Raw genomic sequence first — 26,580 nt, 5'->3', positions numbered from 1 at the left:
AAAAATTAATTACAGTCAAACAATATTTAAAGTTGATACTTATAATTGTAATTGCATTTCTTATGTGACAAAACTATTTTTATTGGTGGTACGTCCTCAATAAAGTTCCGACGTGTACTTCCTGTAAGTTGCACGAAGCGGCGGAAAGACAAAGCTGCTGTGTAATGGTTCAGTTTGCTAGCTGAAGCAGCTCGGTCTTTTTGTGAGAAAAATTCATTAGCAGATTAAAAATGCCGGACTATTTGGGAGAGGACCAGAGGAAGACTAAAGAAGAAGAAAAGGATGACGCACCTATCAGAGGTATCCGCTATGTGTGGAAAACATTTACTAATTTCTTATAAACAGTCTTTGCTTCAGAGGAACGTCGACATTAGCCACTTAGCTAACGTTAGCTGTGTTCGGGAAACAAACTGCTGATATTTACCACCACCTCAGATAACTGTTGGTTTAGTAAGTGTGACATTTAATACATTTGCAATGACAGCAGCTGTAATATAATGTGTAATTAACAAGTATGAAACAAGCAAACATCGTCCATTTAATAATCATAGCGGCCCAATGACGCTGTCAGACTGCAGACTCATTCATGTTGTTTTCATCCTCACAGCTTTGGATGAAGGAGACATCGCTCTGCTGAAAACATATGTAAGTTTGATCTTAGCCAAGCTTGTTGAGATCTACCTTTGAAAGCGGTAAAATTGGTCAAATTTGTGTTATTCTTAATTTCAGTTGTTGTTCTAATGTGGGGTTTACTGTTCATCATCAGGGTCAAAGCACCTACTCCAGACAGATCAAACAAGTGGAAGATGACATTCAGCAGCTGCTCAAAAAGATCAATGAGCTGACAGGTGGGTGATAAAACCATAAATACACATAATTAACAGTAAGGCTATGTGTTTGGTGACAGTACAAAATGTATTGCCATTACTGTACCTGATCAGAATTAAAAATACTTCATTGATCTCCAGGGGAAATGCAGTTACGTTACCAGTTACAATGTTAAAAACATAGTTTGTTGACCTCACTAACTGCATTTGGGATAAAAGATGGCTTATAGATCTTTTTCTTTGGTAGGGGTATTCTATAGCTTTGCCCTGTGGGGAGTAACTTAGACATTTTTAGAAATATGTACATTATAATACTATATATTGAAAAAGAAATGTGTGAAAATATGTATATTATAACACAATATAAAGTAATGACTACTAACAGAAGTACAATGACAGTGCACATAAAGAATGCTGAGAAATGAGGTCTATAAAAAAGTGTTAAAATGCAAAAAGTATTAAATAGAAATATTAGGTGAATGTGCAGTATTGATGCCAGCATATAAGCCTACCAGAGTATTGCACAGCTAAATCATCATCATTCCAGAAAATATTACTATTGCACAAAATTATTTTACTCTTTGTCTGTATTGCATTGATGAAAATATTAATTTTTCAGTTATCGCTGCTGACAGTTGTGTGTAAAGTCTAAGGGCCAGTCTATTGACACTCTGAGTGAGGAGTTGAAAAGTTTGATGGCCACACCGCCGTCAGAGAGTCCAGCTCCATCACCACCACATCGCTGGCTTTGCGAATCAGTTTCTTGACTCTATTGGCGACCAGTATTCTCAACCTGCTGCCCCAGCACACAACAGCATACAGGATAGCACTAACTCATAAAACATCCTCAGCATAGTCCAGCAGACGTTGAAGGACCTATTAGCCCTGTCTAGTTTTTTGTCAGCGTACTCTCCCAGGTACTTGTAGTCCTCCACACTGACCCCCTGCAGGGAGTCAGTGTTTACTTTTCTTGGTAAACCAATAGCTTTAGATGTTCTGACTTGATCCTGAGTGGTGTTTTTCGGCTTTGACAGGCATTAAGGAGTCGGACACAGGCCTGGCTCCACCAGCACTCTGGGATCTGGCTGCTGATAAACAGACTCTGCAGAGTGAGCAGCCGCTGCAGGTAGCAAGGTAAAACAAAACGACATGATATTTTTGCTTTTTGTACAATATTTAATGTGATATGGTCTGTAAGGAAAACACCAAATCTCCTAAAATATTATTAAATATATTACATTCTTTTTGAATTATTTGCATAAGCTGTTTTCAGAGTTAACTTTGCAATCTTTCCTATTGCATTTAATTGAAAACCTTAATAGTATAAAATTGATTCTGCTTCACAAATCTTAAATATTATGTTCCCTTCAGTACAAAAGGCATCTTTCCTTTTATTTTTACAATATATCCATTGTGTTTTTCCACATGTTTCTGTGTAATATTTAAACAGATGTACAAAGATCATCAATGCAGACTCCGAGGACCCCAAATACATCATCAACGTCAAACAGTTTGCCAAGTTCGTGGTGGATTTGAGCGACCAGGTGGCCCCGACTGACATCGAGGAGGGCATGAGAGTCGGGTGAGGGGGCAGAAGTATTATTTAAATGTCTCAAATATTATTTAAAAGTACCATTTGTGTTTAAAAATTCTAGTGAAACAATGTGCTAAGTATAGTATATTCTCTTTTCTTCCAGTGTTGACAGAAACAAGTATCAGATCCACATTCCTCTGCCTCCCAAGATCGACCCGACTGTCACCATGATGCAGGTATGAATCCACCCAATTGTGACGACAAATCTGTGAATTTTATTTGACCTTTTCCAACATTGTCCCAGTTAATTTGCAGTGTCAACCCCTGTCTTTGTTCTTGTGTTGTAGGTGGAGGAGAAGCCTGACGTGACCTACAGTGACGTTGGTGGATGTAAGGAGCAGATTGAGAAGCTGAGAGAAGTGGTCGAGACCCCCCTGCTCCATGTTAGTGCTCACAAATAAATCAAAGCTCCTCTCTGCCATGTGATAGTGTTTATACGTGCCTCCCTCCTGACTGATCATCCTGTGTGTCTCTGTCCTCTGCTCTCCAGCCTGAGAGGTTCGTCAACCTGGGTATCGAGCCTCCCAAAGGCGTGCTGCTGTTCGGGCCGCCCGGCACAGGAAAGACCCTGTGCGCCCGTGCCGTGGCGAACAGGACGGACGCCTGCTTCATCAGAGTGATCGGCTCCGAGCTGGTGCAGAAATATGTGGGAGAGGTGAGTGCGAGAGGAGCTGGAGACACACAGCAGGCAAAGAACAGCAGCTGTTTAGACTCGGAGTCCTCATGAATGTAAACATGTTTTGTAGGGAGCCAGGATGGTGCGTGAGCTGTTTGAGATGGCCAGGACTAAGAAGGCTTGTCTCATCTTCTTTGATGAAATTGATGCCATTGGAGGTAAAGTTCACCCCCATTATTTTATTTACAGTATATTTTATCTAATATGTCTGTAGCTGTGTTTTAATGAGAATAATTTTATTTGTATTTTGAAGTATCTTATTTTAAAAGGCTGATAGAAATGGCAAAGTTTAATAACTTCTAATAATAATAATCACATAACAGTAGTGGATGGAAGCAAGGATTAATTTGTCTATTAACTCTACTGGTGATCCAAATCTCATAGAACAGTGTTATATCTGCAATGTACAGCAAATTTCTATCATTTTAGCTAGTCGTGGTGTGACATTCCTTTATTATGAACATATTTTGTCTTTTGTCTTATCATGAAAGGACACACTGAATGTTTGTTTAGAGTAGGGCTGAAAAATACCCTTTAAGGAGAATCCAGTCCTCCACATTAACATGGGAGCTTGTGGTTTTGAACCTGCCAGGTGCTCGTTTTGACGACGGCGCTGGTGGAGACAACGAGGTCCAGAGGACTATGCTGGAGCTCATCAACCAGCTGGACGGCTTCGACCCTCGAGGAAACATCAAGGTGCTGATGGCCACCAACAGACCGGACACCCTGGACCCCGCCCTGATGAGACCTGGACGTCTGGACAGGAAGATCGAGTTCAGTCTGCCCGACCTGGAGGTGAGTTATTGAAGACATGTTCTCATAAATCAACCATAGACTGATAGAACATGATTATATTATTCTTTGTTTCTAACTGTTTCTTTGTTTCATCTGTTTGCTTTTGTGTTTCAGGGTCGCACACACATCTTTAAGATCCACGCCCGCTCTATGAGTGTGGAGAGAGACATCCGCTTTGAGCTGCTGGCTCGTCTCTGTCCCAACAGCACCGGTAAGATGGACACAACTACAGTCAGTCCTTGCTCTGTCATTTGTCCTCTAAAGAACCACATCCTCCTCATCTGTGTGCTGATTAAAACACTTTGTTTACATCTGTTACTCTGTTTTATAGAAATGCACAATAAATATCGGGACCAATAATTGAAAATTTATATTATTATTTATCATTCCAATAATGAAATTATAGCCCATAAACATCAGCTCTAATAATATCTGATTTGACAGATTATGTCAAAGCATTTCATTTTAATTCTTAGACAAAATGCTCTGCTTTTTGATAAAATTAACTATAAAAACTTAACTGAACATGTGAAGAATCAGAACAGTTCTTTGTTTTTGATTTGGTTCAGTCAGAACTGTGGAATATTATCTCATAAATCTTTGCTCACTACATCTGAGCCTTTCTTAACCTCAAATGTGCATAAACTGAAGGTGATATGGACTTCTTTTTATAATACAAAAATCTGAAATGATGGGTTATCTTAGCAGTGTCAGCCATGAGGAACAGATGATTATTGGTTATCAACTGGGGAAAAAAAATCCACTTTATGCATCCCTACCATTTTACATTAGTTCTTCCTCTGAAATAACCATTCCAGGATCACAGTAACACTGATCAGACTCCTAGTTACTCAGTCAGCAGTTAAAATTTGCCTTTATTTTCTCACCATTGTAGTACTAATGTGTGGCCACAAGAGTGCACTGTAATAACATGTTGCTGTCTAATCAAAACCATGTATCTCTAAATTTAGTATTTTGTGTTTTAATTTATCAGATCAAACCAAAAAGATTAAATGTTCCTTTCAATCAATTTAAACACCTTTTCGTAGCTTGTTTTTGATTTGTACATTTGTCTAAAAGAGGCTGTATGCTTAAGTTTGTGTGAATGTAATCATTGCACGTGGGATTGTTTGTTTTTTTTGTTTATTTCTGAAAAGGACTCATGCACTCGTTTACCCACATTTCTATTATACACTAACCTCCTTAAACACCGCTTCATCATCTACCATCATTCCACCCCACCTGTCTGAATTATGTTGCATTGGTAGATTGTAAGATTGTGATAACTCCTTAAGCCAAAGTATTGCAAGTTAGTAAAAAAAATTAGTCGCTGATGAAACCGGTTAGAATTTGAAAGTGGTGATCAAAAATGTTTCAAAAGTGTCTTAAAAGGTATTAAACTTCAAGATTCCTGCATATGCCCTGTGAAAACAAACTCAGTCTAAGTTTCTTTAAGTCATGAAAAACTGATGTTTGACACATGGTTTTCACAGGACAGAGACCCTGAGTCTTTTATCACAAAATGATCATACAAAGCCTCTCACCCAAAACCTCTCTCTCAATCCTAACGACTAGTGAGTGATGATGTTACTGAACTTGTGCACAGTATTTCCTTTTCGTCCAGTAAGCAGAATTTGATGTGTGTGTTTCCTGCCAGGTGCCGAGATCCGCAGCGTGTGCACAGAGGCCGGCATGTTCGCCATCAGAGCTCGAAGGAAGATCGCCACAGAGAAGGACTTCCTGGAGGCCGTCAACAAGGTCATCAAGTCCTACGCCAAGTTCAGCGCCACCCCCAGATACATGACCTACAATTGAGAGTGTGTGTGTGTGTGAGAGAGAGAGTTTGGCTTTTTACTGTAAGAAGAAGCTGAGAACTGAGTCAAAAAATATTGTCCTTTTGTTGTCATTCTTGTCCACTTAAAAATAAAGTTTATTCCAGAGTTCAGTCTCACTGCTTTGTTAAAATAACCATATGGTCACCTTAAAGGCCTCCGGTGTCAAAACAAAAAACAAAACAAAAAGCTAATATGTGCACCAACTATGACACTAATACCATGTTAGTGTTGCACTCAAACAGTGCAAATGTACAATACTGTAACAACAAACATGACACTGCAAATTGACCAATGATAGTGCTTCTGCTGGTTTAAATACACAATTATACAGAAATACAGCTTAAAATATACTCAACCATTCATCAGGACACAACTTCTTAGTAACCGTAAACATCTGATACAGCATGATGATGACAGGCAGTTTTCTACAACACAAAGAAATCAGTCTAACAGTCATTTGGACCAGAGAAAGCAGCAGCAAAACTACAAAAACACATTGAGTGCAACAGTCCCCTTATGAGAGAGGATGCAGAGGAATAAGGCTGTAGGAATGTCTGCTGGAAACTCAATCCTGAGTTTCTGATTGGATAAAACTACTCTGGGCATGTTTGAGTTAACAAGCCAGACTCTTTAGAGGGAAAAAGTGTCCACTTGGCTACAAACACTCATCAATTCAATATGAATGATCGTCCAGTTCATCTCTGCGGTGATGCTGGAGCATCAGTGGAGTCGAGTTCATCACTCCTGCAGTACACGTGTGTGCAGGGCGTCCCAAGTCAGGACCGTGCTGCTGCGATTTGTTCTCGGTTACAGGCGCTGTCTCCCTGTCAGGTTGTTTCATTGGCTGGAGTGGCCTGTGGGCGGGTCTTTGAGTGTTGACAGTGCAGCACGGCATCATGCACGGTGGGGAACACCATCTCTGGAGTCACGACCCCGGTGAAGAACTGTAATGTGTCCAGCTCAGACAGGAGGCTTCCTTACAGATCAAAGCAGAGACAGAAGATCAGACCAGATGTTAGCTACTGTTCTCAGACTCAGGTGAGGCTATTCCCATGAGGCTGTGCTGTACAAAATACATTCAGCTTGACCAGATGACTCCACTACAGAAAAATAGCTGGATATTTATAATACAAAGCATCAAACAGTACAATGCTGCTGTGGATAATACAGAGAGCCTTGCTAATCTGTGGAGAGAATTCATGAATTGATTTTTAATTGTCCAATGAGGACAGGTTGATAAAATCCAATACAAATTAATCAAAATTAATCAAAAAACAGACTCCCTTAAATGTAGTTTGGTTAAAACTGTTTTAGAGAAGTGTTCATTCATCTTTAAGGACATTTAGGATGTACTTTGTGTTGCTGTACGGTACTGGGGGTGTTATTTAGTCTAATCAGATATAAATGAAGGACACTGTTAACCCTACAGTAAACCTTTTCTTTGTTGTATCACTTGCTACTGAGTGTATTTGGACAATTAAAGAGGTGACAGGAATAATTTGGATTTTTTCGAAGCCTGGTTGCATGAGGTACTTAAATGAATTAGTGGTGTCACAATTAAATTCAAAATCACTAAAACTGAACTTTCAATTTCAGTGACTGAAATCAAAGGCAGGATTGGCGACTCTCCCACTGTTTGTTGTTCCTAACTGACTGATGAAATAATTTAGCCTCTTATTACGGCAGCAAATGTATATCAGCTACCTAAATTAAAGCTCAACTACACAAGTACACAATAAACAGATTGAAAAGTCTAGTGGTGATGTTTGGCAAATAAGAGTGGTCTCCTGTCAGAATAGTAGAATATACAGCAAGGTGTGAAAGGAAAAATCTAAATATAGTGAACACTCAAACTGATATGGATATAGTACCTCATATAATCCCACGTCAAAAGATCCCTTTATCTATTGTGTACTGTAAAAGGGGAACTGCATGTAAGTACAACCATTAACAGCTTTTATATTTCCAGATTCAATAAGCTAGTTACTGTATGTTCCTGGAGTGCAGTTATGCTTTAAACAGAGAAAGGTTCTCATGATTACTTACTGTTGCAGCTGGCAATGACCACCTGAATGTCCACAGCTGCATATTCCTTAATAACCTGCAGAGACAGGAAGTGATTTTCTCACTCAGGATGCAGCTTACACACACTCCTGCAGTGACACTGCGGCAGCACAGGACTGAAACTTAAGAGTGTTTACATCTACATTTGTTGTGATAGTGAACATGATATTAGAAATACAATAAAAGGGAAGGACCTGTTTGATGGCTTTGGCTCCCACAGAGTCGATGAAGCTGGCAGACGTCCAGTCCAGGATGATGGAGTGGACGGTGGTGAGAGGCTCAAGGAAGACGGCCGCCTCCAAGTCGGGCTCGCTGTGTGTGTCCTCTAGCTGGCCGTTCCTCTGCTCCACCACATGGTTAGGGGACAAAACCTCATGAGTCACGCCGTCCTCCTTATACTGAAAACCAGCATAGAAACACTCTTTACAATAGGAATCCAACAAAGAACTCAGACAAGTTCAAATTCTGTACATAGAGGCTTTTTATTATGTCTATCTAGCCACCAAGATAAAAATGTCTTTTTTCATTTCATTGTCACTGGATAACAGTTTTTCTTTTCATGATTTCTCACAAATCTTATCACTGCCTTTTAGTGTCACTGGAAAAAGTCCCAAGGGATCAATCACTCCCTGCTGCTATACATCAGCCTGGGAAACAAGTTCTTCAAACCCTCTATGATTTACACAAGCCACTACATGACAGACACGCAGAAGCATGCAGCATATTTGCACTGTCAACAAATTTGACTGTGTATATATGCAACAAGCCACCAGGCATAGAAGACAGTCTCACCTTGGCACAGATCTTCAGTGGAGATCCGTTGCTGTGGCTGTTTTCCTTCTCTATCTGTTTCTTTCGGGCTTTCCTTGCAGCTTGTAAGTGCTCAGGGTTTACTCCTGTCTGTAAACACATCATGAGTAATAGCAGACATGTCAGTAATGTCCTTTTTAGCAACTCTGTTTTGTGCTTTCCTGGTTCCAAATTTTAACATGATCAGGAAAAATTTGCTTTATCATTCTGTACCTTTGCTTTGTCTGCAGCACACACAAAAATATGCATTTTTATGAAACAAAATAAAGTAAGAAAAATCTAGAGACTTTACTTAAAACAGAATTTCACTAGTTATTTTTGGATGTCAGTGCTGCACTCGACACATTCGACAGTCGACCACAACATATTATTCGACCAACCGAAAAACTGGGTAGGAGTTCTTGAGATTATATCAAGAATTAAAGAACTTGTGTTTCAGCGGGACTTGGAAAAAAATGTCTATGCAAAAAAGTGGATCACATCAGTCCACAGTTCTAACTGGCTTCTTGGACCAAACTCCCAGAAAACTGCAGGTCTGCTGCGGCGCTCAGTTCCTTTAAATCAAGGCTGAAGGCTGTTATGTTTGCCTTTCATCAAACCAAATATGAGGCTTTTGATTCTTAAACTGCACTGTAACTTTTATTTTCCTGTTTGTCCTTATTTTTGTTTTTTTTTAACTCTTCTAATTGTACTGAGATGTCGTTTTATGTTGCTGTATGTTCCTTTTACATTTTGTCTTTATGCCTTTTATGTTTTATATAATACAGTCTTATTGTAAAATGTGCTACACAAGAAGACTTGTCTTACAATCATGCTTTAATCCAACTGCTTATGTTTATCTTCCCGTTTCCAGGCTGGCCAACAAAAACACATCATCTCTGCAGCACTCTGTAGGCATGTTGTCTCTCTTTCTGTTGACGTCACATTACAACTATTTGTTCACAGCAGAGTTACATGTCTCTAGATAACAGTAGTGATGACCTACATAGTGCCAACAAGGTCTGTCAGTTCTAGACTTCACTGCTCAACACGACTGAAACCAGTTTAATTCCACTGATGTAAGTGTTTAATATTAATAGTTCTCGCCCCCATTATATGTAAATGGGATTGGTCCTTTAATGTTTAACATTATAAATGAACACACACAACAAACAGTGGTTCGGATTACCTTCTTCTTGAGGGCGTTCACATAAAGGTCACTGTTAGCAAAGTAGATTGAAGAGTTGGAGTGGAAAATCTTAATCCCCTCATATTCAGCCGCCTGGGAACAAAAAACACCCACCACATGTGTTCAGAGTTCAGACAAACAGACTCAGTGGGACACTTTTAACATGCGCTCAGACTTCAGTGTCTTCTAACAGACTCACCTCTTCATACTCATCCACATCACAGTACAGTCCTGTGCCAGGAACATGGCCCATGACGCCACTTTTAGGGCTGAAAAACGAAGAGAAAGATCAGAAACACTTCAATTAATCTTCTGTTAGCAGGCATGGAAAACCATCGAAGCAGCTGCCTCTCATCAGTACCTCTGTGTTCTGTAGATGACTGTCAGTATGGCGAACGTGATGGCCACCAGAAGGCCGTAATCCAGGCCAAGCAGCACAGACGCCACGAAGGCTACAAGCCAGATGACCTGAGAGAGAAAAAGGGAAGGAACAGAAATATATCGACATGAAGTATTACAAATAGCAGCACAACACAAACAGGTACATCCTCTTTTCTCTCTCTCTCCTCTTCTAAAAACATTTTTAATTTTAAGACAAATCACTGGCAGAGACAGATCTGATCTGACAATGATCCATTTTTATTTCATATATTCAGCACTTTAAAAGCACAGTTTTGTATCTCTTTAAACTTCCTTGGACATTGTGAAATGCTTCTATCGTCTAAAAAAAGGAAGGAAAGATTAAAAAAAACAATTGCATCATGGTTATAAGGTCAGAACTTAGTTAAAATTGAAGACTGATTAGATTATTGTCAGACTGTTTCTGACATGTGTCTAGTGTCAGTATCCGACTGTTTTTCCACAGAGAGAACACACTGACAGCATACAAAGGTTTACGGTCTAATCTATGAAACAGAAAAACAGAGCATGTTATCTTGTTTGTGTTGGGAAAACTTTGAAACAATAACTTACCAAACTACAAACTACTTCACAATTAAAATAGTTCAACTACATCTTAACTACCCTTAAAAAATAAATTAGCTTGTCAAAACTAAGACTACTTTCATGAGTCGGTCAGGTGCATCCATACTACTTTACCAGGGTACTCGTTTTTAGTTAGAAATGAATTTAGAATGGAATTTAATGCTAACTTCACAGCTATACTCACAAAAATATGTAAGGTATAATGGAAAATCTGTATGAATTCTAAGCCCTGGAAGATAATTTACCAAGTAAACATCTTATTTTAATACTAATATCTTGGAATAGGCTTAACCTACTCTTATTATGGTAATTTGGATTGCTTCTTTTTCATAACTAAATAATTGCTTTTCAAAAAATATGTTATTCAAAAAAAGGAAAAAATTCAGAACAGAATTAGAATTAAAAAACCTTGTTTCTAGACCAGAAACAGCAACAAAGTTACTTCATAAACTCAATAATAACTCACTGGAAACAAATCTATAGTCTTTTTATGACATTATGGTATTTATATAAGACAAAAAAAGAAATAACAAGAAAACAAAGGCAAAATTGTAAACAAAATTCAACACTTTTAAGGCCACTTTTTAATACTTTTAAGACCCTGTGGGTTTCTTGTTCATGACAAAGTCTTACAGTCAGAGTCTAGACTCTCGTGTTGTTCCATGAATTGAACCGACACTCAGTAAACTGTAGGTGTGTTTGATTTAGGGGCCAGGACAGGCCAGTCCTCACTTAGGCTCTAACAAGAATGTTTTAAGCAGAGAACAGGGAGCAATAGTTGAGACTGAATCAGAAAAATGATCAATTTCTATTGATTTCATAGTATTTCATTGATCACAGACTTCTTGGTCACAAACCACAGGTGATTTGAATCAAATAGCAGGTGATTGTCATTAAATGGCACCTGTGGCCACTGAGCTGTAGCACTGTGGATACTGTGGAAAAAATGTCATGAGAATAGTAGTTTGTAATTAACTACCTAAACTACATGACCCAAAGTAGTTAACTACTGACAAATCTACTGACATCTGAATGTAATGACCAACCAGCTACTGCAAATAACAGACCCATTCAAAAACTACAGCGGACAAAAAAAAAAAAAAAAATGCTGAAAAAGACATGCTGCTGATCTGAGAGACTGACCAGTTCGATCTTGCTGGTCCTCCACAGAGCAGGGATGTCTCTGAACTGTTTGAACATCCCCAACAGGTTCACCATGATGATGGCTGCCAGTGCAGTCTGGGACACAGAACGGAGAACAAAACAGTTCAGACGTGAAGCATTTACTAGTTTGACTTTTGGCTCTCAGCTACTGTTTGTTCAACAGACTGAGAAGACAATAAAAGCTCCACAGCGTCACCTACCTGAGGGAGTGGCTGGAAGACAAAACCGATGGCCACCACCACCAGCAGCACCACGAGAGACGCCAGCAGCCCTGCAATCTGAATACAAATACAGTGATAGCTGTGTCAACATCATCTCTCATCCTAATTATGGTTTTACAACTGCAATTTAGTCGGGTGGAACAGAATTGCTCCTGTAGTGGAACTGTGTGTGTGTGTGTGTGTGTGTGTGTGTGTCTTACCTGTGTTTTTCCCCCAGTGCTCTCCTGCACCAGGCTCCTTGACATGGAGCAAGTGATGGCGAAAGTTTGAAAGAAAGAGCCAATGAAGTTACACAGACCGAGGGCAATCAGCTCCTGAAACATGAAGGTTTGATCTCCGTCATCTTTGGACATTTTAAAACAAACAACTACTAATCAATTAATCGAGAAAATAATCAACCCATTAATCAACATTCAATAATTGTTAGTTGCAGCTCTAATTATAACATACAGCATATTTATTGAAAGTCATTGTCATATTTACTGTTTTACATGTGTGTTTACAGTCTACAGTATCCTTGTCAAGAGCAGCATGAACCAAAACAAAAATCAAATACAAAAACACAATGTCCTTTTTTGGTTTTCACTGTGGCTCAGAACAAACAAGTCAGGTCCTGTTTACACCCTGGTATTAACATGTGTCTTGGTTGATTAGATCATCAGTCAGCAGCTTTAAGCACAGGTGTGAATGCACCCAAGACGCACTGAAGACACACTGAGATCCAGTCTCTCAGACCACACGAGTGTACGTGAATGTGTCCTGGGACACAGTGAAGGACAGCCTACTCAACTGACGTCCACACTTTACAGCTGTCCATTTTCCATTTGGTTCGGTGTCATGCAAATTATGTGTTTTGGCTCTCTTACCTGCAGGGATAAGCAGCAGACGTGTGTGAGCACAATGTCTGTTTCAACTGATTTTCACCACTGAACTAGTAACCAGTTCCTCCCAGTAGCTGCGAGTCTGTTTTACAAATAGTTCATTGTCTGGGGTTGGACACTGACTTATTTTGACATGAAGAGGACAAGTCTTTCATCCCGCCACTGTCAGCAATATTTCCCCTGTCTTAAGTCTTTTGCTTCCACATGCTCAGACATGTAAAAACCCAGTTATTCTTATGCATGGAAAGAAATCAGGTTTGTCTAATCCCGTGTAAATTACCGGTTTCTCTGACTGTAACCAGGTTACTTTAATGAACGTAAACTGACTGTCAGGTTAGCATGCACGGCCCATGATAGAGTTCATTGTGCCGGGATCTGTAGCTTGACATCAACAGCTCCTCATATGTCCACACTCACCTGGTTGCCGTCCACGCTGTAGCCGTGCTTCAGGGCAAATATCTTGGCGAGTGAGATCCCCATTGAGAATCCTACAATCGCTACAGCAAAGGAGTCTGTGATCAAGCTGGGTAGTAAAGAGAACTCCGGGAGAGCAGGAGGGAGAAGCCTAAGAACACATAAGAAAACACTTGTAGTGCAGCCAGAAGAAGAGCTTAAAACCTTAATTTAATACCATGATATGAAAACATTCCAGAAATTCCCCTGACAAAATAATAACAAAGCAACCTACCCTGTTGGTATCGTCCCAACCACGTCCACCTTGTAGTCGCTTGATAAGGACAAGCCATATGAGATGCCAGTTGACATGATGACCACGATAATCTCTCCAGGAATGGGAATGGGCAGTTTCTTCTTGAAGCGCTCGTTGAGGTCTTTGACCACGTACAGGAAGACGAGGCACACCAGGCCCATGATGAGAGTGGTGACATTGGTGCTGGTGATGTGACTCAGTACCTCCTTGACACTCTGGGGTGAGAGAAATACGACTGTGTGTCCAATTATGATGCATTGAAAGCCTCTGGATGTAGGTCTGATAAAAATGCATACAGAATATGATAACAAAGTTGAGTGATCCATTAAGCATCTACAAAAATCTGAGTGGAAATAACTGTTCATAAATCTTAGTTCAAAAAAACAACAGCTCTTTTTGTTGTTTAGACCAGAGGTTCACATTTCAGATTGTTTTAAGAAATCATGGATGTCATGTCCTCCAGGCTAAAGAGAAAAAGGACCACCCAGATTTTTGCCATTGCTAACCTCAAAAGACAGCAGCTGTGATGGTATGGGGGTGTGTTTGTGCCCATGGCATCATGGGTAACTGTCACTTCTGTGAAGGCCCCATTAATGCTTAAAGGTACAAACAGGTTTTGGAGCAACTGTCATCCAGACTACATCTTTTTTCACAGATGTCCCTGCTTATTTCAGCAAGACATGCAAAGACACTTTCTGCATGTGATACAACATCGTGACACTGTAGTAAAAAGAGTATGACAACAGACACCCCGGACTGTTGAACACCTGAAGTTGTAGATCAAGCAAGAATGGGAAAAAATTTTACTTAAAACACTTCAACAATTAGTGTCCTCAGTTCCCAAACACTTACTGAGTGTTGTTAAAAGAAAAAGTGATCTAACACAGTGGTAAACCTGCTTCTCTCTCCACTTTTTTGGAACTTCTTTGTTGTAGGCATCAAATTCAGAATGAGTGTATATTCACAAAAACAATCAAAATAAATAATTAGTTTGGACATTACATATCTTGTTTTTGTACTATAGTTTATTGAATATAGGTTGAAAATTTTTAGCAAATCATTGCATTTTGTTTTAATTTACATTAAAAATATTAAAATGGAATTGTGATTGTACTTTTTAGATGCTTGCTATTTTTATACACCCTAAGTTAGAAGGCTATTGTGGATTTGGCCTGCCAGTTGCTTTAAGTAATCTAATTTTTGTATTCGCCAATATACAAATAAAAGTTAGTAAATGGAAGGTGGAAGGTTGTCTCACACTGACAAGCTATTAAAACTCACATAAATAGCAGAGAGGGGCCCGCTGAAGCGCTGTGTTTTCACCCCCAGGAAGTACTTCAGCTGAGAGACGATGACGTGCACGGCTGCAGCTGTGGTGAAGCCTCGCACCAGGGGCTCTGTGAGGTAGATCGCCACGAAGCCGAACCTGAGAAGACCTAAGACAAACTGAAAGACAGAAAACTGTAATTAAGAAAGCATGAATAAGAAAGCGGTAAGGGGATAAGAACGGGCTGCATAGTTTTGTATCAAATGAAAACATTCACTGAAGGTTTCATTCAGACATTCTTTGGGTAAACAGTGATTTTTGAGCGTGAGAAGATTCCTGAAAGCTGGATCACTTTACTGTGATGCTTTAACTGAATAACAGATGCTCTGTGGGGGCTGAAGGCCTGTGTGAGCGTGGTGGTTCTTTTTTCCGGGCTCACCTGGATGATTCCCACCATGGTCGTGAGCACCACAGCCACCTGCACCCGCCTGGCGTCACGAGCCGCCACGTCCACGACCATAGACATGTTGGATCCGTTGGTGGGCATAATAAACATGGAGTCTGGGGCCTCCCTCACTGCAACGCCCCCGATCATCAGACTTATCACAGCGAAGGTGCCTGCAGATCACAAACACAATCAGAACATCCAAATGCAAAACTTTATCATGGCTGAATCTAGAGCTGCAACTGGTCAATTAATTGGCCGATTATTTTCTCGATTAATCGATTAATAGCTGTTTGTATTAAAATGTTTCGCTAATCAAATGTCTTGTTTTACTCACAAGTACAAGATAATCAGTTTACTGTCAGAGAAGAGTAAAGAAACCAGAAAATATTCACATTTAGAAAGACTATTTTTCTTAAAAGTTACTCAAAGCAATTAAAAATGGTTGACTTAAAAACTGATTAATAATAATGGGAGTACTTAATAATAATGAACAGAACCCAGCCTGGAAAGATGATGTCCACTGTAACTGTGCCTGCTCTACACCCTCACTCATGTTCAGTATCCCTTTAAAGGAAAAGGCCAGCTTGTCCAGCACTTGAACAGCTGCCCAGTTATTCCCTCTTGCTCTTTGCCAGAAGTTAAGGGATCATTATTTCCATAGTAACCTGTTATCAGGTGCAAGTCTGGGCGGAGGCCAATTTACTTCCTGTTGTTCACTTCAGATCACAGCTTTTGTTTCAAAAGGTTGGGCAGGTTTGGTTTATCATACCCATTTGTCAGATGGACTTAAAGGTCAGAGCTGACACTTGAGATGACTTGGAGTCCTTTCTCAGAAAGACCAAAGTGGTCAGATGGGTGGGATGAGGGGAGAGGGGTCACTTAAGCTTCACAATCCTGCTGGTCAGGACAGCAGAGGATACATTTATCATATCTGAGTGAAAACATTTCCTCCTTCATGCAATCTCAAAAACAATTTAATCTTTCATCTTGTAATCTGGAACTGCTCACGTCAACAGCAGCCCTAATCTGGATCAGTGTGTAATGTGTGAGTCCTCAGATAGTTAATTGAGCTGACCCCCCTGTGTGTGGGACAGACAGTTGGCATTTTGAGCTCATCATCTTGTTCTTGGCACTAACTGCAGAAAACAACCTGCTTGTGTGAAAAGGCCACTGACTCCCTTAAAGACAACCATTAATTCAGACCAGGTTGAACACAACAACACGGTTGAATTAGTCTACCACCAGTGCTAGGCAGCAGTGTGAGAAGTTAAGCAGCAGAAGGGAACAAAAAAATGTAAGGACTAGCACCAGTAATAACACCAGACAAAAAATGTAGCGAGCACAGTTACATCTCTGTGCTTTAGTAACAGATTTACTGTAGCCATGATTCCATTTAATTATCAAACAGATGAAGAAGAGACAAAACCAGCTGCCATACCCATCAACAAGTTGGGGCAAGTTGTAATTATTCTTTCATTGGACAGTCGATGGCAACAGCGAAACAAACAGAGTGGAAACAGCTGATCTTCAAATTGTGTCTGCACCAAAAGTGGTGCAACCAATAAGCATCCCAGGAGGCACTACTGGCATCTACGAGCATGGTTTTAGGTGTGACAACAGGGAGAAGCCCATGGAAGCAACTCTTCTCAAGAGTGGCTCCTGAGCAGGTTAGGACAGATACTGTGATAGCATCAGTTACATCAGAACTGGAGAGTATTTCTTCATTGAAAGAACAGCGAAGAACGACACGGAAGGTTTTTCTCCATAGAAAAGATGTTTTTGTATTTCCATGTGCTTTTAAGGCCCTTAACTCTTTCCAAAAAAGGCAAAAACCACCTTGAGAGAGCATAAAAACTTAAAATTGAAGAATTTTTTCCAAACTTTTTTGTGATGTATAAATCTACCTACTACCCTGTATATTTAAGCCTAGTAAAAGTACAGCTAGACTGTTGGGAATTATGCCTATAGCATATATAGCATACATAAATGTAGATCAAGCTTGGCTTTCTATAGGAACATTATGCTAAATCTCTAATTTTTATCATTTGCCCAGATTCACTCAGTCACTTCAAGGGCACTGGTATCATATATATATAAACACTGCCCAACCCTAACTTTTGGGAAGCTGTCATATTGTTCATCTTTATCTATGTCAATGGCCCACCATGACACTCAACACACTTATCAGTGTTGGCCTTTGCTGTATGAAAACGCGTCAGAGTGACACCAAAACAAACATACCAGTCCTATGTCAAACATCATCATGTCTGAATCATTGACTGGGTTCACCTTAACCCTACTTATATCCAGGCTACAGTATAATTTGTGTGTGTGTGTGTGTGTGTGTGTGTGTGTGTGTGTGTGAATCCCTCTAAGTGAAAAGGCCATCTTGTCCAGCACTTGAACAGCAGCCCAGTTACCCCCCTCTTGTTCTCTGCCTGAAGTTAAGGGATCATCATTTCCATAGAAACCAGCTATCAGGAAAGATTTGTGGCAGAGGCCATTTAACAGTGAAGCCAACTACTTCCTGTTGTTCACTTCAGATCAGCACTTTTGTTTCAAAAGGTTGAGCAGGTCTAATTTACTGTGCCCGTTTGGTAGATGGACTGTAACTGTATAATGTCGCTTAGAGCTGACATTTGAGATGACTTGGCGCCCTTTCTAGAGAAGAAAGTACCCAGATGTTTGAGATGTCAAAGGTGGGGTCATGGGAGTTTCACAACTCCGCTGATTATGTCAGCTGAGGACACATAGTTATGACGTCTGAGTGAAAACATTTCCTCATTTTCTCCTCACATGCCATCTCAAAGACAATTTAATCTTTTACCTCATAAACTGACAGGATTAGAACACCACAAAAATCTGTTTCCTAGAAATATCATGACATCTAAAAAGGACAAGGCAAGTTTATTAGTGTTTATCCTATTATTTATAATATATTATAAAATATATTTTCCTAATACTTATTTGAAACATGGAGTAAGACAATCACAGACAGCCCTTTCTTGGAAGTATTGCACCAAAAGATGGCCAAGTTACAAAGGTTGGGTCATCCCAAAATCTATGACTGCATTTAACTGTAAGGAATATATACTATAATATATACTCCCTTCTGCAAGTTCACAAAACCCCTACACCAAGCAGTGATTGTCCAGTCATCACTCAGCAACCAATCAAACTGCACATGGAACTTCTGTTAATGTTTGGATTTTTCCACATGTTGAAATGGTGTACAAGGGAAGCTGTTGTAAGAGTGATACTCAGCATTTAAGGAATTTAGAGGAAAGTGTGTTAAACACTGTGTTTTTGGTCTAATGTGAGTTACAATCCAGGGTTCAACATTAATGTTTTTTTCACTTGCCCAGGAAGCTTAGTGTTAGCAGCTATGTCCTGTTCTTTATTGGGTTTGACAAACATTTGTTAAACTGGATTTTGTTATGTTTCCCAGACACATCAATTACCTCTCATCCTCAGAGCCTTTCTCTCATAATTTTAGAAGTGAAAACATACGTTTTCAAATACTGGTGAGTAGGTAAGTGAAGCAGCTCGACAGGGTTATAGCTGAACAACGTGACAGTCTGATCTTAGATTTTTCCTTATCATACCTAAAATATAACCTGACACATTCGATCGCTTGTTACAAAGAACCATCTGAGAAGTCATCCTTAGAAACTGTTGGGAAAAGTGCATGCACTTTCAAAAAAAAAACAAAAAAAACACGCGATTAGATGAACCATCTGTCTATCACGTCTAACCCGTGCTAACTTCAACCAATCAGATAAATGCTTCCATGGACGATTCTCGCTGTCGTCACATCTAAAACCACTTCTGTAGCTGCTGATTGATTGCACCATTTTTGGCGCAGGGTAACTTACAATAAGCTCTACACTATAATACAAGAACAATGGTGCTTTATTTCCATGTTGTCTTTATAGAACATCGTTTGTGAGGATGCTGACTTTTTGCCAGGGACCAGTGAGCTTTAACCTCACTCTATTACCATGATATCACATATGTACATGTAGCCATCAAGTGACATCTATAAGACCCCTTTACAAGATTCTTGCTTCAAAACAGGTTAGCTCGGAGGATTATAAAGGCAGCTGGAGACAGTGTTTTCAACCAACTCATGAAGCTAATCTTAGTTTAATAAGCTGACTAGCAACAACAATGAGACACTGCTTGGCCTAGAAGAAATAACTGTTTGTTTCTAAACTCTTTTTACTAGGATTATTAAGAATTTCAAGTGCTAAATCTAATACTGTCATTGTAAAGTGTATATGTGCAGCACAAGAACAGAAAGGTTGATGGGCATAGCATGGAGAGACAGAAAAATACACACAGGGACATAAGTAATGACAAGAAGCCTCTTCATATTTCATGGGATCCATCAGGCTGCCTTGTCGATTCAACTGAATAGCCTGCTGGGGGATATTTACAACCCAAAGCCTCTAGCTTCAAGTTAATTTCTCACCTATGGATATGTGTCTGGATGTGCCAAAGAACGTGTATAGCAGGACCGGGTAGAATGAAGAGTACAGACCATAAACTGGAGGCACAGCAGCCAGCATAGCATAGGCCAGACCTGTAGAGCAGGGGAGAGGGGCAGATGTAAATAAACTCAACAGAGCCAGAAGCCAAGTGATTGCATCACAACCTCAGAGCTACAGAGATACCAAAACAGAGACCGCGTGAAGCTGAAAGCAGCCCCTCAGGAGTTGGCAGCTGGCCTGTCACACACTTAACCCTTATGTCATTCCAGATGGCTAGTATGGCCAAACTTAGCTTGTGGCTACTGTGCTGGAACACATAAAACTGCTGGCAATCACCCTCAGTCTATAAAGGTAATATTTGTTAGACTTTGAAACATACAGATGGGTGACAAGTAAATTGTCTTAGTAAAGTGTTTTTCTACTGACCTTGAGGGAGTTGCACAACTCCTGTGCTGAGACCTGAGACGACATCTGAAAACAGGTACTGCTTGACTGGATAGGATGGCAGCCATGTTAGAATAGGCAGGGAGCTCAAAGCCGCTGCCTTCGCCTTCTCTGATGAACACCTATGAAAGGAGACAAGTGGACTAACTTATCAGTTTTTAATTAAAAGAAAAAAATGATTCTGACTTTTTGGGGAACATCACAGAAAATCTTTCCTGGAATCCGTGTTGTTTGTCAGCTATAGCTCCTGCCCAGATCAAGTATGATACAACTTGGCATACTTGTCAACTCTCACAGTTTTCCCAGGAGCTTTTCATTGCCCTCTCCCCATTTCATTTAGGATTACAATTCTCCTGTATTTCTCCCAATTCTACCCCTTCCCATTATCACAACTTGTTTCTGACACTGTAGAGTGTCTATAAGACGTATGACTCTTAAAGTGTACAGTTTCCACCCAAGCAACAGTAACACTTTACCAAATTAGACAACTTGAAAAGAATTATTATTTCCAAAGGACCGTTTTAAAAGAAAAGGACATGCATTTTGTCAAAAATTAATGAATGAAAGTAAACTGATGATTAGTGTATGCTAGGTATTTACCCAAGTTCATGTCAAATGATTTGAATTATTATGAATTATTTAGTTTTCCTTCTTGAGATTGAAAAGTAAAAGTACTTAACGTAACAATGCTCTTGCAGGGTTACTTATTTTGTTACTTTTATTCTTTAAAAGTCACCTGAACGCAGGAAACAAAATCTCTGAAGCTTAATTTTTCTAACTGCCTCCAGGTGTTTTCTTACTGTTAGACTAGTCGACTAGCCTAAATTAAAATTTGTGTTTAATCAACAAGGACGTTAGTCACCAGGAACATCCCTAGTAAACACTGACAAGATGTATTTCTTAATTCTCATATCCTGCCATTAACAGACAATCCCCATGAGTAAGATGGAAGAGTTACTTTTACCAGGAAATTAAACACGATGAAAAAGAACTATAAAATGGATCAGTCATATCAGCACGTGACAATGACAAAGCAGTTATCATGTGTATACTTCAAAACAGTACAGTAATCTACTGTACATTCATTGTTAGTCACTGTTAGAGTGTCAGCACAACTTTTAGAGATTTTTCTACATTCAAACTCTGATTTGCTTTAAAAGCAGCCACATCTTTTCTCCTAACTGACTTTTATGATACCAGTTAGAAAGCTCATGTTCACCTCAGTGACACACATACATCATCTAACTTTTCTCTGTTACTTTTTCTTTTTCCTTTTTGTATGTACTACTGAAGCTGCCCTTGTACGTACTGTTGCATGCAGTGTGCATACAGTTAGGACACACTACTTCATCATAACATTGTGTCTTGAAGTTTGAAGTAAAAAGGTGAGGTATGCAGTCTGGAACGCAGCTTCAATGAGCTGTCATGTCTGTGCTCTGTCAGCAGCAGCTGATGTGACAAATCCTCCACAGAGGATTGCTCAGAGGATTGTGGGTCAGAATAGCCGGAAAAGTATGCTGGATTACATACTTTTTTGGTCACTTTAAATTGTTCACATTATTCAAAAATATATACTGTTTATCCTCAAATAAAGTTCTTTCATAAATTGGATAGTGTGGATCAGATTCCGTTAATTCACTCTACATGGAGCTAAAACTAATACCAAACTATGTTAAATGATTGTCAAATTAGTAACCATCTGTTAATTAATCATAATAAATCATAGATTATCTTTTAGAAGGAGATGATGTTTGGAGCTGGGCTCCGTTAATGGAGCACGGCAATCCTCCATGAATCTATGCAGAACTTCGGGCTAACTTTTCTATTCACAGTAAACCTAAAAGGCACTTAACATACATGTTAGCAAATCAATTGACTTAACTAAAAAATGTCAAAATTTTCGTTGATAAAATTAACATTGTTAAAGTAGGATATTTGAACACACCCAATGTGTATGGTTAGCCTGTGACAGACAGAGCAGGACTTCCTTTTAAAAAACAACCCAGAGACGGGGATAAGAAATATTTACACAAGTGGGGAATTGAGCAAAACTTTTTGATGGTGTTGGACAATGATTTTAGATTTTATTTAGATTAAACTGAGGCACCCATACTATGTATGCTTTATGGCTGAACATTTTCTTTATCAATTAATATGTTTTAATATGTTTTAATTTTTTTTTTGATGAATACATTAATCACTTGCCAGAAAACATTATTATTAATCATTAATTAGTATTATTAATATTAATTTAAGCCATCTGTTAAGCAGACGTTCCAAAGTTGTTGGTGAATGAATCAAATGCACATTTTCATATTTTTATATTAGTTATTAAATCCTAGATTTTTATGGTCTTTTGCATCTACTTTCGTGAGCTAAATATTAAAAGAATGTACTCAATTAAGCCATGTATGAATGCTTCCTTTTAGAGCTGCAACAATTAATTGATGAATCCATGATTGATGATAATGATCGGGGTGTGAGTAAAAGAAAATATTTGAGGACATCATCTTGGGCTTTGAGAAACAATGATTGATATTTTTCACCATCTTAAAACAAACAACTATTAATCAATTAATCAAGAAAATAATCAACCTATTAATCAACTATGAAAATAATCATTAATTGCAGCCCTACTTCCTTTTTGACCACACCGATTCAATGACCTGCTCAAGAGCACTTCAGCAGGACAAACCCTGAGGTAAAGTCTGAACTGACCTGAACTGCTGTGCCAGCCTCTTTCGGAGGCTGGTGGAGTTTTCTCTGCGGTGGAGAAGCTCTGACCGGACGAAGCCTTCATCATAGACCGGTCGCTCTATCCTGTACATCAGCTGAGAATCTGTGTCCTCCTGAGCTGCAACTTCTTCTCGCTCCATAACAGAGGAAAGAGGGCTGAACGTTTATATCTCTCCACTACTGTTTATCTCTCCAGCTTTTTCATCTCCGTTATCGTTCTGACCGGTATATCTTCATTCCTTTAACCGCTCCAACTGTCTGTCTGCACTTCCTCTTTCTACACAGGGGGAAAGAGAAGACAGGACAGATATTTTTCCAGCACTTACAGTTTTTTCCTTTCAGTTCACTACATTTACATGATAACAAAAGTGGGAGTGATGATAACCAAGCAGGCAGGCCTTTGTGTTTGTGCATTTTTGTTCTGATAAGATGTGAGAATTCAATTGGATTTGCAAGGCTAAAACCTGTGAGTCAATGTTTTATCAGATATTTAGTAAATATTTGGTCTTTTGCCAGCCTTACAACGACATGGATTGTTCTATATGTGATCTATTGCTGGGACAGAGATTGCTGTGTGTGTGTGTGTGTGTGTGTGTGCATTAGAGCAGGACTGTTTTCATAGCAGATATGCTATTTGTTTTGTACTGTACACATTACAGAGCACAGTTTATCAGTTGGACTCCACTGCAAGATGTTGCCCTCAAAGTCAGACAAAAATTGGACACCAACAAAGGTGGTGCAACTCAATGTATAACTACCACTAATCATTTTTTGTTGAGATAATTTACTTTCCTTTGTTGGGTAAATTTAAGTCTTAGAGTTTTAGAAACACCAAAAAATTATTTAAAGAAATATTGAGTGAATGCTATGAAGTGAAATGAATGAAGCTGAAAACTGTTACATTTTCAATTAAAACCATTTCATTGAAAATTCAAAATAATGATAAATCAGCTTCACAGCTCACTGTGACCAATTTCTGAAATACATTTTTTACTGTCTAAAACTCAAAGACACAAGTTTATCTACAGAGGAAAAGTAAATCATCTCAACTACAGAAACTTTTTTAAGTTCAAAAGTAAAAAATCTATTTCAGTACATTGCCTTTTGAGTTGTCTCAACTATTTTTTTTTTTACAGTGCAAGGTGATTCTTACATTCTCCAACTGTAAACATATGTAGCCTATACACCAAATTACAGAAAAAGTTTGAATATTTTGTCAACTAAAATGTGCATCACAGCCTTTATCTATGAGTTGGTGCCTTTTTTGGTGGTGGCTGGTCTTCTTTAGTCTCCATAAGCTAGATGTGGATGCCAAATTAAAAAAAAGAAAATAACTCAAAACAATCCAGAAGGATCGACAGTACTGCGGGTAAAAGCACAAATATGTATTTTTTATTTTAATATGCAATATAAAATGTTACATAATATGTGTTAAGTGTGAGTGTGAGATACTTCTAAGTAATAAAATTCATTTTTAACATTGAAATGACTGACTAACCATGTTGTAAATTATGTAAATGATGCTAGGTGACAGTCGTTCACACAGGAACATTTAACAAAGTATATTTAGGTGTTTTTTTAGATTTTTATCATCATTATTAAGGTGACTTGGACTCATCAGTTCTTCAGATTCAATCAACTCTGACGCACTAACAGTGGCTCGCGCCTCCTGCCGTTTCCTCTCCTTCACGTTAGCTAGCTAACACGATATTTATAAAGGACAAACAGTGACTTCATAAACTTGAAATGTCAGAAAAACACAATAATGTTGGAGTTACAGGTATTGACCAGTGTCTAACTATACCTGCTGTCCTCGCTGTGCCAGGAGAGGTTGGTTTTTCGGCTCTCCACAGCTCAGCGTTTAAGCTAACATCAAGATGCTAATAGTAAAAACTGGGCTCTTACCTCCAGCTCCTGAGGATGCTGCCGGCTGAGGGAGGATATGAATAATAACACTATCTTCTTTGGTTAAACTTTAACAAGGACAATGTCCTTCGCAGACAGGAGACAGGAGTAAAGCTACCGATTACGATCATCCAGAGGTCTTCTACGCTGACAAGAAGAATTACTCTGTAGGTAAATTCCCTTTCACCTTCCGGTCTGCAAAGATGGGTGTTGATCCTCACGCATGCGCTCTCCTCACGCAAGGTACATTCATTTAAATTAACATATCTATCTATCTATCTATCTATCTATCTATCTATCTATCTATCTATCTATCTATCTATCTATTAATTGTTATTTTTTTCCTTTATCTGCAGCCCTTTTCCCATCAGTCTTAAAGAAAAGACATTATTGGACAACAACTAAAAATCATTGACAGGAATGGCACACTGGTCCCCTGTGCTCAGACACTCTCATCACTCTCAGTTGTTTTGAGTTTTGACATTTTTGGTTGAATATCCTAACCCTGAATGGAAGTATTAAGTTCAGTTCAGTAGATCAGTTTAGTTTTCTGAATGAAAAAAAAAATGGACGGATCAACTATTTCCTCATCCTGAAATAGCAAAGCTTGTTTTCCCATTATGATGGGTTAATTATTTCATTGTCTCAAATGAACAAAACCTGTTTTTCTTATGATAACGGGTCAACTATTTCAGTTATCTTGCGATAAAGCCCTTTTTTCTTGTTATATAAAGGTTAACTTTTTCATTATCTCAATATAACAAAGTTTTTTTGTCTTGTGATATGAGTTAACTATTTCGCTATCTCAAGATAACAAAGCCTGTTTTATTTGCAAAACCGAGTCAACTATTTCAGTTATCTTGAGATAACGAATCCTTTTTTTCTGGTGATATAAAAGTTAACTATTTCGTTATCTCAAAAACAACAAAGCTTATTTTCTCATCTTAACAGGTTAATTATTTCATTAGCCCAAGATAACCAGGTTTGTTTTCTCATGATAATGAGTTAGTCATTCTCAGTCATCTCTGACTTGGTAGATCTACAGACGGGTGACTTGAAAAAAATACATAAAATAAAAATTGCATAAAAATTTTATGGGAATTTTTTCTTAGAGGGATTCTGTTATAACATTTTATGGTGTGCTCCTGTAATGACAGAGAATTGTATTTGTAGCGAAAACTAACGTCAGAGTGAGAGCTCTTTGCCTCTTGTGGATCTGTGGCTGCTGGGGGCGGGAAGCTGGATGATGAAGGTAGAATCGCCAGCGTGACGCGCTCGTGCCCTGACGTGTATCCGTCACGAGGCTCCCTCTGCTGATGTTCTCCTGCTTACTTCACGGTCCTAAACGAACGTAAAAAAAAAAACAAAACTATAAAATCTTCACAGTGCCGTTTTGGACACTTGATAATTCAAAAAAGATCTCACCCTTGCCCCCACGTTTCTTCCATTTACTGTAATCAACACCCCTCAAGCAAAAGATTTCCCAACACATGATGATGATGATGATAATGATGATGAAAATGACTCACTTCTAGTTTCTATTTTACTGCTGCATGGTT

The 26,580-nt window shown here is 39.0% G+C and overlaps 2 protein-coding genes across 2 annotated transcripts; one reads left to right on the top strand and one right to left on the bottom strand.

The window, feature by feature from the left end:
• The first annotated feature begins 137 nt into the window (after window positions 1-137).
• psmc2 (proteasome 26S subunit, ATPase 2) lies at window positions 138-5,832 on the top strand. Its single transcript, XM_084710829.1, has 12 exons — window positions 138-300; window positions 608-645; window positions 767-848; window positions 1,862-1,961; window positions 2,278-2,409; window positions 2,525-2,597; window positions 2,709-2,804; window positions 2,912-3,076; window positions 3,168-3,255; window positions 3,690-3,892; window positions 4,007-4,103; window positions 5,550-5,832. Exons 1-12 carry the CDS (start codon window positions 231-233, stop codon window positions 5,705-5,707), a joined length of 1,302 nt encoding a protein of 433 aa, XP_084566955.1. The 5' UTR covers window positions 138-230; the 3' UTR covers window positions 5,708-5,832.
• Window positions 5,799-25,200, bottom strand: slc26a5 (solute carrier family 26 member 5). The gene is made up of 18 exons (XM_084710830.1): window positions 25,022-25,200; window positions 23,099-23,393; window positions 20,363-20,502; window positions 19,918-20,028; window positions 15,435-15,613; window positions 15,010-15,174; window positions 13,708-13,943; window positions 13,437-13,584; window positions 12,339-12,452; window positions 12,118-12,195; window positions 11,897-11,992; window positions 10,131-10,237; window positions 9,969-10,038; window positions 9,770-9,862; window positions 8,584-8,691; window positions 7,986-8,189; window positions 7,774-7,828; window positions 5,799-6,703 (listed from the first exon to the last, which is right to left on the bottom strand). The coding sequence occupies exons 2-18, from the start codon at window positions 23,254-23,256 to the stop codon at window positions 6,555-6,557; spliced, it is 2,211 nt and encodes a 736-aa protein (XP_084566956.1). The 5' UTR covers window positions 23,257-23,393; window positions 25,022-25,200; the 3' UTR covers window positions 5,799-6,554.
• Between the last annotated feature and the right edge of the window lie 1,380 nt (window positions 25,201-26,580).

The sequence above is a fragment of the Lutjanus erythropterus genome, chromosome 22, assembly GCF_056507025.1.
Source record: "Lutjanus erythropterus isolate fLutEry1 chromosome 22, fLutEry1.hap2, whole genome shotgun sequence".
NCBI classification, from domain to species: Eukaryota; Metazoa; Chordata; class Actinopteri; order Lutjaniformes; family Lutjanidae; genus Lutjanus; species Lutjanus erythropterus.
Note: the sequence above shows the minus strand (reverse complement) of the source record. Positions and strands in the feature narration are given on the sequence as shown.

Bases quoted from the DNA above. Each gene is read 5' to 3' on its own strand.
- psmc2 (XM_084710829.1), top strand. From the start codon at position 231: ATGCCGGACTATTTGGGAGAGGACCAGAGGAAGACTAAAGAAGAAGAA. The intron at 3,077-3,167 runs GTGAGTGCGAGA...CATGTTTTGTAG, and splicing joins TGCAGAAATATGTGGGAGAG to GGAGCCAGGATGGTGCGTGA. The intron at 3,893-4,006 runs GTGAGTTATTGA...TTTGTGTTTCAG, and splicing joins TCAGTCTGCCCGACCTGGAG to GGTCGCACACACATCTTTAA.
- slc26a5 (XM_084710830.1), bottom strand. From the start codon at position 23,256: ATGGAGCGAGAAGAAGTTGCAGCTCAGGAGGACACAGATTCTCAGCTG. The intron at 13,944-15,009 runs GTGAGTTTTAAT...CTCTCACCCCAG, and splicing joins GGCCCCTCTCTGCTATTTAT to AGTGTCAAGGAGGTACTGAG. The intron at 13,585-13,707 runs GTAGGTTGCTTT...ATGTGTTCTTAG, and splicing joins GTTGGGACGATACCAACAGG to GCTTCTCCCTCCTGCTCTCC.